A 13,645-nucleotide genomic window follows, 5' to 3' on the forward strand; every position below is an offset into this window, starting at 1 on the left:
TTTGTAAAATGATAATTAAAAATACAAAGATCAGTTTTAGAACTAAAACACTTAAGATTTATAAAGAGCCCTGCCTTACCTGAGATGAGGCTCTGTGTCCCATCTTACTACATGTGAGAATGACTATAAAAACAGTAGGCCAGATTTTAGTTCATTTAAAGTTATGTTCAAAAGTTTGTGTTTTTTTTGTTGTTTTTTCTGTCAAGATTACTAGGATCTCAAACAGGGGATATAATGTATAACTCAGCCAAAAATTCAGGGAAGCTGTTACACGAACTAAGTGTTTTTACTCTTGTTAATTTTATTTTGTAATTTCCTTATAAGTGATCTAAAGATTCCCTGTTAGTGTTTTACAGAAGTGTTGCTTTAAGAACACAACATGGGTTAGTTCGAGATAATAAGCCATCACCTACAAGATAGATAGGATAATACAGATCCCAATTAATAAAAAGATGAATAATTATAAAGTTATAGACATTAAAGCCCAGTACCCTTAATATAAGGCTGTTAAAATTTATTTGCTGGATGTTTAAGATTAAGTTTTTAAATTAAAGTTAAATTTAAAAAGCCAGAAAAACCAATATTTGGCTCTTGCCCTCTGAGTCAGTCTGAATCCAGGGAACAGGGGACTTCTCTAAAGAGCTTTGCAACTCTGGGCCACATAACCTCCCGATCAGGGAGACTAATGAGACCACTGGAGAACAGAAGCCAATCAGTGCATTTGCTATGAAGAGGAGAGTCATCAGAGAAGGGAGACATCCCTGGTGCTTCCGAGGGAAGCCACATGGTCAAGCAAGACCTAGACCCATCCTAGCGCAAATGGCACTAGCAGAACTGAGAAGTTTCCCCAGGAATGACTCCCATAAAAGCTAAGCTGACTCTTAACTTTAGATAGAAACAAAAGTCAGTTTGACTGCTTCATCTTAAACACTTAGCAAAGACATTAAAACCAAAATACAGCCATTTCTAGGCATTTTAAATAATAATAATAATAATAATAATAATAATAATATTTTAAGGTATACACTTTATGTTAGCCTCCCAAAATAAGTAAGACTGGAGGCTACAAAGAAGGATTCTCAGACAGAAATGCCTGATAACTATAAAAAGAGACTATCAAGAGGAGCTGCCAGAGACAGAAGTTTTTTTTGTTTAAGGCCTACAGATATTCCTAACCTACACAGGTAGGCTTCGTGTTTGCTAGTATGATTATCCAGCCCTGAGTAACAGAATTAAAGGTTTCTCTATTAGACACAGAGCTCATACTAGTAGAAGAATTTTGCAAGATCAGATGACATTAAATTATTAAACTGTATCTTATGGGGAGGGACAACTGTAACACTAAAAGTTAAATGTTATGCTTATAGTCCTGATAACTGGGAATGTTAAAGCCTGGTGAGGGAACTTCTATACAGTGACATGTTCCAGCTGCTGCAACATTTACTCAGTACTCATGGTTTTTGTTTCTCTCATAGAAGCACCATCCCCAGATGACTTTACAACCTGTTCTTCCCCAACTAGACTTCAAACCGAACTGACTTCTAAAAGGCAACTCATGTCCCTCAACTGACTTCTAAAAGGCAACTCATGTCCCTCACGCCGTGCCCCCTCACGTCACCCTCTCTCAGCTCAGAAGAAGCCAAAATGAGTGACGCCTCTCTTCTTACAACAATGGAGCCAAAAATAAAAAGACTATCAATATAAGTAATTAATCAAGTCAGGTAAAATCAGGGAGACCGGTTTTGGGTGAGTTCTAAAAATTTAGAGACTGTTACCTGAGGGATTAAAATTCCCACAGTGCTCTTCCCCTACCCTATCAAAGATTTGAAAGGGACACATAAGAAAAGGGGGGAATGATATACCTAGCCTAGTTATCTCATTAGATTAGAAGCCAGCTTGTCACAAGTTATGAAGGATTCATTTCTGTTTTCTGTAAAAATATCAGGATGTCTGTATGGCCTGGCCATTAGTTGATGTTGTAAAGCTGATTGGAATGCCTGCCCGTGCCCTGGACTCACCCAGGTCCGGTTTTCCCTGACCAGATAACAACCCTTTCCTAAACCTTAGTGACGCCTCATAAATTCTGGCCTTCCCTGGCCGGACAATGACCCTCTCTGAGTCTCTAAGATCTCCATAAATTCTGATGCCGGGGCCAACAAAAATGTAAACTTGTGTTATGCTCCTCAGAGTGTTGTTATCTGTACCCCCCCCCCTTGTGTAACTTTTTGGGCTATAAAACTGGGCCACAAAGAAGCCTCGGGGCTGTCTTGTTCCCGCCGTTTTGGGAGGGAAAGGCAGCCCGGCCGGTCGAAATAATAAGCTTGCTTTAATTTGAATTTAATTGGAGTCAGTGGTCTTTTCTTGCGTCCTGGTCTAACAGTGAGATATATGAGGTTGACCAGCCAGAGAAAAAGGCTATCACCTTATAAATTCAGTTTAGTTGGAGTCTATTGGTGAATGAATGGAGCAAATTTGTGGTGCATCTACTCTGGGCCAGGCATCATGCTAGGATTGAGTGCAGAAACAAATGATCCTTAGGTTGAAAATTAGTGGAACAAATAAGTTTCTTAAGTTCAGATAGATGAGGCTATACCAACTGACAACTATCTACAGTTAAAAGTTGGAATATAACAAACTAACACTATTCCATTTAAGAATCTATTTTGCTGAGCGTGGTGGCACATGCCTGTAATCCCAGCAGCTAGGGAGGCTGAGCCAGGAGTATCTCGAGTTCAAAGCCAGCCTTAGCAAAAACGAGAAACTATGCAACTCAGTGAGACCCTGTCTCTAAATAAAATACAAAAAAAGGCTGGGGATGTGGCTCAGTGGTTGAGTGCCCCTGAGTTCAATCCCCGGTACCCATTCCCCAAAAAAATATCTGTTTTACCATGTAAATGTTGTAGACAAATCCTAAATTTCAGCACCATACGGTATTCTCTTTAGAGATCCACTATAAAGTGGAAAGACCTACTTTGTTTTATACAAAATTTAGGGGGAAAACTTCATCCCTGGAAGCAAGAGACTGGTTTCCATCTTGGTTCTGACCCTTTCTAGCTATGTGTTTGGCCATGTTACTTCACCTCTATGAGCCTTAACTTCATCAGTAAAGTAAAGGTAATACAATCATCACTGATCTGAAATTGACAATAATTTAAGATTTTGGAGCAGTTCAGATTTTGAGATTAGGGGATGCTCTGAAACACTTCTGGTTTCAAGCATTTTTTTTTTTAAGAGAGAGTGAGAGAGGAGAGAGAGAGAGAGAGAAATTTTTTAATATTTATTTTTTAGTTCTCGGCGGACACAACATCTTTGTTGGTATGTGGTGCTGAGGATCGAACCCGGGTCGCACGCATCCCAGGCAAGCGCGCTACCGCTTGAGCCACATCCCCAGCCCTCAAGCATTTTTATATAAGGGATACCCAATCTGTGTATTTTCATGCTATATTGGGAGGGAAGAATAAGAGCTTACACTAATGTACTCTAACATTATATTCGCTGTCAAGATGAAGAGGAAGAAAAGTAATAGGAAATGAAGAGCCCAAATCAAGAACCATAATCAAGAACCTCTTTGTGCCAAGCCAGTAAATTGCATCCTTAAGAAGGTCAGAAATAGCTGGTGGCACACCTGTAATCCCAGTGACTTGGGAGGTTGAGACAGGAGGATCTCTAATTCAAAGACAGCCTCAGCAAAAGCCAAGTACTAAGCAACTCAATGAGACACTATCTCTTAACTAAAATAAAAAATAGGGCTGGCAGGTGACTCAGTGGTCTAGTGCCCTTGATTTCAATCCCCAGTACCGCCCCCCACCCCCAAAAAAGGTCAGAGACATGTTGCAGAAATTAGGGACAGCAAGAGGGCCCAGAAATTGTCCATTATTCCATTACAAGTTTAAGAGAGGACTGACTACTGTAGAAATGAAGATAATTTAAGGCACCTTCTAAAGAGAAGAAACTCTTTAAGAAACAACCAGAGAGGTCCAGCCCTGAGTGGGACTTAGTGAATTCCTGTTGTGATCTTTCTGCTGTTAGATGTGTTCAAGTGGAAGTTAAAAAGTATACAAGAGGTCATTTTCTACATCAGAGATGGGATTGAACTATTTAGATTTGGGCTATTTTTTCAATTTTAATTTATTTTTAATTTATTTATTTATATTTTTTTAAAGAGAGAGAGAGAGAGAGAATTTTTTTTTAATATTTATTTTTTAGTTTTTGGCGGACACAACATCTTTGTTTGTATGTGGTACCGAGGATGGAACCCGGGCCGCAGGCATGCCAGGCGAGCGGGCTACCGCCTGAGCCACATCCCCAGCCCTATTTATTTGTTTGTTTGTTTGTTTGTTTGTTTGTTTATTTATTTTTGTACCAGGGAGTGAATTCAGGGGCATTCGACCACTGAGCCACATCCCCAGCCCGACACATCTTAATTTTATAGGATCAAATTTAGCGCCCCGCACACGCCAGGCGAGTGCGCTACCGCTTGAGCTACATCCCCAGCCCCATCTCCAGCCCTTTTAAAAACAAATATTTATTTTTTAGTTGTAGTTGGACACAATAGCTTTAATCTACTTATTTATGTGGTGCTGAGGATCGAACCCAGGGCCTCGCATGTGCTGGCGAGCGCTCTACTGCTGAGCCACAACCCAGCGCCCCCAGCCCTTTTTTAAAAATATTTTATTTAGAGACAGGGTCTCACTGAGTTGCTTAGCGCCTCATTTTTGCTGAGGCTGGCTTTGAACTCGAAATCCTCCTGTCTCAGCCTCCTGAGCCCCTGGGATTACAGGCGTGCGCAACCGGGCCGGTTCAATTCTAATATTATTGATCTGTGTGGTGGATGAAAGAGGCCTGGGTCTCCTAGGTAAAAACTTCCTATCTCTCTCCCAGCGCAGAGTTATCGAACAGGTCAGAGTGAAAACCTGGTCCACTATGGATCTGCCACGTAGATTTAAATTTCGGGCTCAGTCTCCCTCCTTACGACAGAATGTCTCAGCCTCTCCAGCAGCTGGGATTACAGGCGTGCCTTTAGAGGATTAGAGGAGGAGCCTTCGGGCCCTGTACAAAGTCTCCTAGTGACTCCAGAGAGGCCGCCAGATGGCGCCCTGGGTCTGACCACAAAGTCAACTTCCTTCCTCTTCCCCTAACTTCCCAGCAGTCGGCCCGGCTCGGGGCGCGGGACCGGAGGGTTGGGACCAGCCGGCTTCCCCTCGGGGTTCCCCAGCTTCGGAGGTAGCCACGCGTTAAGAGTAGCAAAAGCCCAGTACCAGCCGGGACTCTCAGCTGTCTAGGGCAAGCCTGGGCGGGTGAAGAGAACCGAGCCCCGTAGCCCTCGGCTGGGAGAGGTGCTAGGTCACCGGTCCTGGCAGGGGCTAGCCCTCCGGCCAGAGCTTGCACCAGGTGGGCAGTCACCCCTACTCCCCGCCCAGCCCAAACCTTTCCGCTCTGAGAGGCGCGCCTGAGTCGATCTTGGTTGGCTGCGCGAGTCCCGGAGTTAAAACTTTCAGCCAATGAAAAGGTGCTAGAGGCGTGACGCACGGAAACGTCACGGGAATTCCCCCCTCCGGGGGGCGGAAAAGGGGCTTTCCCCGTTGGTGTCCTGGTAACTGGAGTAGTGTCTCCACCCGTCCGAGGCGGGTCGGACGCTAATAGTAGCCGGAACCAGAGTCGTCGCCACGGTGAGTGGCCGGGTTAAGACCCTTGGGTAGCTAGGATACCGGGGTGGGGGGCCTGTGGGAGGAGGCAGGAGGGCAGGCCGTTAGGTGACCGAGTCCCAGATCTGGAGAGCAGCAGACGCAAGCATCCAGAAAGCGCCGACGCAAACAAAACGCACAGGTACACGTCGACATCCTTGTTCAAACATACGCAGACCGGTACGTACTCTTGCACTTGTGCAGGCACGAATACAGCAGTGTCTTTACAGTCGAACTCGCGCACACATGCACAAGCATACATGCTCACCTGTGCACCAATGCCTGGACACACCCTTCATTCACAACCTCCTAAACATGTCATCCGTATCTTACACATCTAGCCATGCACTGACATTTACCTACACTGAGAAGCTCAGGAACTCACCTGTTTAGATATGCTCACTTGTACATGCATGTTGACACCCTGCACATAATATGAATCTGAGCATTTGGGCCGAAACACACTTGTATCCCTGTGATGGAGACACATACATGTAGTCCATATGGCTGTGCTGGGGTCGGAGATGTGCAGGGATCGGCCTGGGCACCAGGAACAGGTGCAGCTTGGGAATCTAGGCAGCTGAGACATTCGCGGAGAGGGAGAGAAACCTATCCCAAGGAGACACCTTTCCCATACCCTGCAGCCCAGAGTCACGTTCTCGGGGCAGTACCCTAGGGCCCCCAACTGGGAAGAACCCCCGCCTACAGGTCATTCGAAGAGGAGGCCTTCCGACAGCAGGAATGTCCCCCCAAAAGCCCCTGGGGTGAATCAGCCGTGGCCTCCCTCCTGGCAGAAAATCCCAAGGTTACTCCAAGCCAGAGGAGCGCGGGACGGGGTGGGGCGGGCCCGGACTCAGACTGAGCCTCTCGGGCCGCGAAAGACCTTCTGTCCGCGGCGCCTGCACTGGAGGGAGGAGGAGACCTAACCCCCATCAGGGGTTGCCCGGATTCCGTGCCCTTTGCGGGTGGACAGGCAGTCGGTGCCCACAGCCTGTGAGAGCCTCCAGCCCCTCCCGCCCCGGGGGCGGGACCATTGGCGTCATTTCCAGGCCCGCCCCCTCCGGCCCCGCCTCCTCTGGTATTTTCGGGACTTTCCTAAACTGCTCTAACTTTCTGCCCCTTCCCTGGCCCAGCCCAGCTCCGGATCTCGCTCTCCACCGGATCTTACCCGCCACACCCGGACAGGCGACCCGAGGAGATCGGACCCTCCCCCAAATCTGGGCACCCCTTTTCCTCCCACCCCTATCCTGATTTATTCCCTACCCGCCACCCCCCCGTCACCCCCCCACACACACACACCTTAGGCGGGAGCCTAAAACTCTGAGAAGCAGAACCAGGGGCCGAAGCCACCAGACAGAGCCGGGCCTAGCCCAGAGACATGGACAGTTGCTACGACCCAGTGAGTCACGCTGCCTGGCCCTGAAGGCAGCCGGTGCCCCCAGTGTCTTTCTTTCTGCGGGAGCCGCTCAGTTCCCTTACGTTTGTGTGTCCTCAGCTCGCTTGTCAGTCTGATCACCTGTCTGCAAGCTGCTTAGGTTTGAAGCTGGGAGGTGGGAGGGTTCTGGGATGGAGCAAAATCAGCCATTTCCAATCTGTCTCCAAACCAGGGTCTGGATGGTATTGCTGAATATGATGATTTCAAATTCAGTCCCTCCGTTGTGGAACCCAAGGAGCCAGTCCCCGAGACAGGTTAGTAAGTCAGCTAACCTCCCCTTGTGTTAGAGGGAGGAGAAGGAAGAGCATGTGCCCTCTGCCTGGATAACATGCTAGAAGATCCTAGTTTAACAAGGTCCCTCTGTCCCCAGCTGATGGCCCCTACCTGGTGATTGTGGAACAGCCTAAGCAAGTGAGTGAGCAAAAAGGATGGTGTGGGATGGCTTCAACTTGGGGGCAAATGGGGTAGCTATAGGTGGGTGGACTTGGGGCCCAGGGATCAGTGTCCAAGGAAGCCATTGTGGTTTGGATGGTGGTTGCTGTTGATCACAGTGGGGGTGCTTCTGGTTCAGGGTAGACATAACTGATTATTATGGTCACTGCTGGCCAAAGGTATGGCTACCTAGGATGGTCTCTCCTGATTACAATGTCACTCTGGACTTTCAGCGTGGCTTCCGATTTCGATATGGCTGTGAAGGTCCTTCTCATGGAGGCCTGCCTGGTGCCTCAAGTGAGAAGGGACGGAAAACCTATCCCACTGTCAAGGTAAGCTAGGATGATGCTGGAGGGTAGGCTGAGACAGCATGTTGGGGCATTACTGACAGCTGTCTTCCCCACTCAGATCTGTAACTACGAGGGCCCTGCCAAGATTGAGGTGGACCTGGTAACACACAGTGACCCACCTCGTGCTCATGCCCACAGCCTGGTGGGCAAGCAGTGCTCAGAGCTGGGAGTCTGTGCTGTCTCTGTGGGGCCCAAGGACATGACTGCCCAGTAAGTGCCCCCTAGCCCTGGTCCCCTCTAAGATGGCCCCTTGTTGCCTACCAATCCTAGGCCCCAGCCCATTTCTGTGTGCTTAGCATCTGACAAAGGGGGGAGGCTTAGGTTGGCCCCAGAACCATAGGGCCCAAGTATTAACAAGAATAACTTCCTTGAGGAAGTAGGGCTATGTTAAGCCTGGCAGTGGGAAGGCTGCCTCAGAAGGAAAGAAATGCATGGGCAAAGGCCTCTGACTCCTCCTCCTCTCCAGATTCAATAACCTGGGTGTCCTGCATGTGACCAAGAAGAATATGATGGAGATTATGATACAAAAACTTCAGAGGCAGAAGCTCCGCTCCAGGCCCCACGGTCTTACAGGTATGGAGGCAGGGAGAATCATGGAAACTACTCAAAGAAGGAGCAGGGAAGAGGAGGAACCTAGTGGTTACACATATGCTCACTACCCAGAGGCTGAGCGGCGAGAGCTGGAGCAGGAGGCCAAAGAGCTGAAGAAAGTGATGGATCTGAGTATTGTGCGTCTACGCTTCTCTGCCTTCCTTCGAGCCAGTGATGGCTCTTTTTCCCTTCCCCTGAAGCCAGTTATCTCCCAGCCCATCCATGACAGTAGTAAGTATCCTAACTGGTGCCAGGCCTGGGTGCCAGAGGGAGCATGAGGGACATTGTCAAGCTATAGAGTCAAACAGGCCTTGGTTTGAACCTGGTCCTGCCATGTATGAGCTAAATGGTCTTGAGCATCTCATTTTTCCTTCTGAGTGTTGCTTCCATCTTTGGTAAATGAGAGGACATTAGTAATTCCTGTACCTCCTGGGTTGTCAAGATAATAACCCTAAAGCCCCTGGCTCCATCAGTGTGGCATTATATCACCTAATCTATTTCCCACCTCATAGAATCTCCAGGGGCCTCAAACCTGAAGATTTCTCGAATGGACAAGACAGCGGGCTCTGTACGGGGTGGAGATGAAGTTTATCTGCTTTGTGACAAGGTGCAGAAAGGTGAGGCTGGAGACTAAACTGGGAATTAGGGACACTGAGTTCTAGCCTGAGGATCAGAGCAGGTCCAGGATAAATGGCTGTGAAGGTTCTCCCAGAAACTATGGTCAAGCTTCACTTTTCCTGTAGATGACATTGAGGTTCGGTTCTATGAGGATGATGAGAATGGATGGCAGGCCTTTGGGGACTTCTCTCCCACAGATGTTCATAAACAGGTACTTAGGGATCAGGGCCTGGGCTAGGGGATGAACTAGGCAAAGGCCTGACTGACACCCTGTGTTGTCCCCCACCCTCTCAGTATGCCATTGTGTTCCGGACACCTCCCTATCACAAGATGAAGATTGAGCGGCCTGTAACGGTGTTCCTACAACTGAAACGCAAGCGTGGAGGGGATGTATCTGACTCCAAACAGTTCACCTATTATCCTCTGGTGGAAGGTGGAACTGGGCTTGAGGATCCTATGGGACTGGGCTGGGCTGGAGGGTTCCCAAGAGGTGATTTCTAGGAGCCAGTCTGAGTACTTTTGAAAGAAGAGACCCTAAGGCATGACCCTTGAACTAGAGATTTAACATTTGTTTGCCTTTGCCCCCAGACAAGGAGGAGGTGCAGCGGAAGCGCAGAAAGGCATTGCCTACCTTCTCCCAGCCCTTTGGAGGTGGCTCGCACATGGGTGGAGGCTCTGGGGGCTCTGCTGGGGGTTATGGAGGAGCTGGAGGAGGAGGTGAGGGGTACTGAAGGCTGAAGAGGTGTGGAGGGGATAGGGATGGGGGGGAAGAAATGGTGGGGAAGAAATTGGGGAGAGTCCTGGCTGGTGCCCGCTCCCCACAGCCCTGCCTGTACCCACAGGTGGCAGCCTCGGCTTTTTCCCCTCCTCCTTGGCCTACAGCCCCTACCAGTCCGGCGCGGCCCCAATGGGCTGCTACCCGGGCGGCGGGGGCGGGGCGCAGATGGCCTCCTCCGCGCCAGGTGTGGATGCTATGGAGGAAGCGGCAGAGCCAAGCGCGCCCCCTGGAAACCCAGAGGACGAACCACAGGCTCCGGACGCCCTGCTGCGAGGTATGGCCTCCAAAATGTGAACGGTCGGGACGCCAGGGCTGGAGACCAGTCATGCATCCTTCCATGCCCCCTGTCATCCCCAGCTCGGGAGTACAACGCGCGCCTGTTCGGCCTGACGCAGCGCAGCGCCCGAGCCTTGCTCGACTACGGCGTCACGGCGGACGCCCGTGCACTGCTGGCGGGACAGCGCCACCTGCTGACGGCTCAGGACGAGAACGGAGACACGTAGGCGGCTAGAGGGCGGGCCGAGGCCGGGCTTCCTAGGGTCTGGGATTTACCACCCCTGATGCAAGGTCGTGGTGTGGGAGCAAGAAAGGGATCTGCAAAGAGCTGGCCCCTGGACTTGAAAAGACCAGAATTCAGGTTCTGCGAATTTCACTGCAAATCTCACTATTTTGCTAGTTCTGCTCAAGGTACTTACCCTTTCCAAACTTCAGTTTTGTCAACTGAGGAAGGGACATAATAAAAAGTGCAGAGAAGGATTAAGTTCAGGTACGGCGATGTCCTTGGAGATATTTTGGGTTCAACAAGCCCCAGCCAGAGAGACTAGGAAAGAAGTGGTGGGGTTTTGAGGGCAAATAATCCTGAGTGGCTGGGCTTGCTAAGCCAGAGTTACTCCTCAACCCCCAGGCCGCTGCACCTGGCAATCATCCACGGGCAGACCAGTGTCATTGAGCAGATAGCCCATGTCATCTACCATGCCCAGCACCTCGGTGTTGTCAACCTCACCAACCACCTGCACCAGGTGAGGGGGCACCTACTGGTAAGGGAGTAGCAGTTGGAAGGCAGGTGGGTCTAAGCTGGCTTGGCCCTGACTCACCCTGACTTTTCCTCAGACACCCCTGCACCTGGCAGTGATAACTGGACAGACAAGGGTGGTGAGCTTTCTGCTACAGGTGGGTGCAGACCCTGCACTGCTGGATCGGCATGGAGACTCAGCCATTCACCTGGCACTGCGGGCAGGTGCTGGAGCCCCAAACCTGTTGCAAGCACTGCTGCACAGTGGAGCTCCCACTGTGCCCCAACTGTTACATATGCCTGATTTTGAGGGTAAGTTCCCCACCAACTCCAAACTTGGAGGGTAGAGGTGAAGACCAATGAGGGTGTCTTGCAAGTAGACATTAGGTGCTGAGACTGGCTCATCAGGGCTAATCTTGAGGCCACTTTGGGATCACAGCTATAGACTGATATCCTGCATTTCCAGGACTGTATCCAGTACATCTGGCAGTTCGTGCCCGAAGCCCTGAGTGCCTGGATCTGCTGGTGGACAATGGAGCTGAAGTGGAGGCTGCAGAGCGACAGGGAGGCCGAACAGCACTGCATCTAGCCACCGAGATGGAGGAGCTGGGGTTGGTTACACATCTGGTCACCAAGGTGGGAATGAGGATTGTGGAAGGGGTAGAGCCAAGATTGCAGGGAGATTGAGAATGATGATGAGGTGTGTGGAAAGGGTCAGTCAACTGAACCATGCTGGGGTCCGCTTTCTTGCACCCCACAGCTCCATGCCAATGTGAACGCCCGCACCTTTGCCGGAAACACACCCCTACACCTGGCAGCTGGACTGGGATCCCCAACTCTTACCCGTCTCCTTCTAAAGGCTGGTCAGTCTCACCCATAGAGGCATATGAACAGGGCAAGGGAAGGAAAAGGGTGCTCCTAGTACCCCCATTTTGTATTTCTTAAGGTAGGCCCCCATTGTCCCACCGGATGACTGCCTTCCTTCCCCAGGTGCTGACATTCACGCAGAAAACGAGGAGCCTCTGTGCCCACTGCCCTCACCTCCCACCTCTGGAAGCGACTCAGATTCCGAGGGACCTGAGAGGGACATCCAGAGCAGCTTCCGGGGCCACACACCTCTTGACCTCACGCGCAGCACCAAGGTGAGGCTATTCTGGCACTGGAAGTAACTAACAAAGCGCCAGGTACCTCCTAGGCTTGGGAATGGGGCCCAGAGTGTGGACTTCCAGGTAGCTAGGCTTAAGAGTAGGATGGGAAGTAGTCAAAGCTATCTCCCCAGGTGAAGACCTTGCTGCTTAATGCTGCTCAGAACATCATGGAGCCCCCCCTGACCCCACCCAGCCCTGCAGGTAAGGTCTCACAAATATTCCCAGGCCCCAGGAGCATCTTAACAGAGGTCTTCTCCTTCAAAACCTCTGAAGGAGGGTTCTTCCTTTCCATCTTCTATCCCAGTGGCCTTGACTGTCAGGTTTCCAGGGGAAAGGTGGTGTCCAGGTATCTGTCTCTGCCCATATCTGGAGGCAACTGACATGTTTATATCTGTGCCCCATCAGGACCAGGGCTGTCACTTGGGGAGACAGCCTTACAGAATCTGGAGCAGCTGCTAGATGGGCCAGAAGCCCAGGGTAGCTGGGCAGAGCTGGCAGAGCGGCTAGGACTACGCAGTCTAGTGGACACATACCGGAAGACAGCTTCACCCAGTGGCAGCCTCCTGCGCAGTTATAAGGTGGGACAATCTATACTCTATCCCAGCCCCCATATGCTTTGCCCACCTCAGAGCCCAGATGATTCCTTGGCCCCTGGGCTCCCCACCCTAATGCCCTAAGCATGATTCAAACCTGTCTCTTCCTTCTCCTCAGCTGGCTGGTGGTGACTTGTCAGGTCTGCTGGATGCCCTGTCTGACATGGGTCTAGATGAAGGAGTGCGACTGCTAAGAGGTCCTGAGACCCGAGAAAAGCTGCCTAGCACAGGTAAAGGGGGCCAGCCTGGAAGATGGAGCTGGGTCTGCAGGGTGGGAAGCCTGAGCCTTTGACTTGCCCCCGTTCCTTTCCCTGTGTCCCTCCAGCAGAAGTGAAGGAAGACAGTGCATATGGGAGCCAGTCAGTGGAACAGGAGGCAGAGAAGCTGGGCCCACCCCCTGAGCCACCAGGAGGGCTCTGCCATGGGCACCCCCAGCCTCAGGTGCACTGAACTGCCACCTGCCCTTCAGCCCTCTTCCTGAACTTCTCTGTACAGCATCCCTATCTAGTCCAAATCTTATTTAACACCCCATGCCCACACCTCAGTTGGAGCAAATAAAAGATTCTCTGGGAGGACCCCCTTCCCATCTTATGGCAGCCCCCAGTGTGACTCTAGTCCCTAGAACCAGCTTCCTGCCCTGGCCCCAAGCCAACAAGAAGACAAGACCCAGCCAGCAATTCAGAGCAGTTTTAATGGGGCAGAGGCTGTACAAAGGACAGGGCCCATTGAGGGAGGGAAAGCAGGCGGTGCCACCCTGGTCTGTGGATGGGGCCTCAATGTGGATGCCCTTCCTCCACCTCTGGAAAGAGAGAGGTGAGCCCTCATGGAAAAGGAGGGAAAACCAGCTCAGCTTCAACTCTGGGCCTCTGTCTGAGCCAGGCCCCAGGATGGAGAGTGTGACTGCTGGTGTCAGGGTGGGGATAGTCTTGGCAGAAAGCGGAAATGTTGTCAGGCCTCTCCCACAAAAAAAAAAGGACCCCATCAAAAGTTCCGGGGCACTGGCC

At 50.6% G+C, this 13,645-nt stretch overlaps 1 protein-coding gene across 6 annotated transcripts; it reads left to right on the forward strand.

The window, feature by feature from the left end:
- Positions 1-5,117: 5,117 nt before the first annotated feature.
- Positions 5,118-13,232, forward strand: Nfkb2 (nuclear factor kappa B subunit 2). 6 transcript variants are annotated; one of them, XM_026401124.2, is made up of 23 exons: positions 5,118-5,669; positions 6,818-7,083; positions 7,292-7,373; positions 7,490-7,530; positions 7,785-7,883; positions 7,960-8,111; positions 8,368-8,474; positions 8,565-8,723; positions 9,005-9,109; positions 9,236-9,321; positions 9,405-9,600; positions 9,699-9,827; positions 9,953-10,162; positions 10,246-10,387; positions 10,793-10,907; positions 10,999-11,212; positions 11,367-11,536; positions 11,661-11,763; positions 11,891-12,042; positions 12,180-12,249; positions 12,454-12,626; positions 12,760-12,871; positions 12,967-13,232. In XM_026401124.2, the coding sequence occupies exons 2-23, from the start codon at positions 7,063-7,065 to the stop codon at positions 13,089-13,091; spliced, it is 2,763 nt and encodes a 920-aa protein (XP_026256909.2). In that variant the 5' UTR covers positions 5,118-5,669; positions 6,818-7,062; the 3' UTR covers positions 13,092-13,232. The 6 variants fall into 6 exon arrangements, with proteins under 6 accessions (XP_026256909.2, XP_026256910.2, XP_026256911.2 ...); XM_026401125.2 differs by lacking the exon at positions 5,118-5,669 and adding an exon at positions 5,843-5,864; XM_026401126.2 differs by lacking the exon at positions 5,118-5,669 and having other exon boundaries at positions 6,779-7,083; positions 12,970-13,232.
- The last annotated feature ends 413 nt before the right edge of the window (positions 13,233-13,645 follow it).

The sequence above is a fragment of the Urocitellus parryii genome, chromosome 5 (assembly GCF_045843805.1).
Source record: "Urocitellus parryii isolate mUroPar1 chromosome 5, mUroPar1.hap1, whole genome shotgun sequence".
Classification (NCBI taxonomy): domain Eukaryota; kingdom Metazoa; phylum Chordata; class Mammalia; order Rodentia; family Sciuridae; genus Urocitellus; species Urocitellus parryii.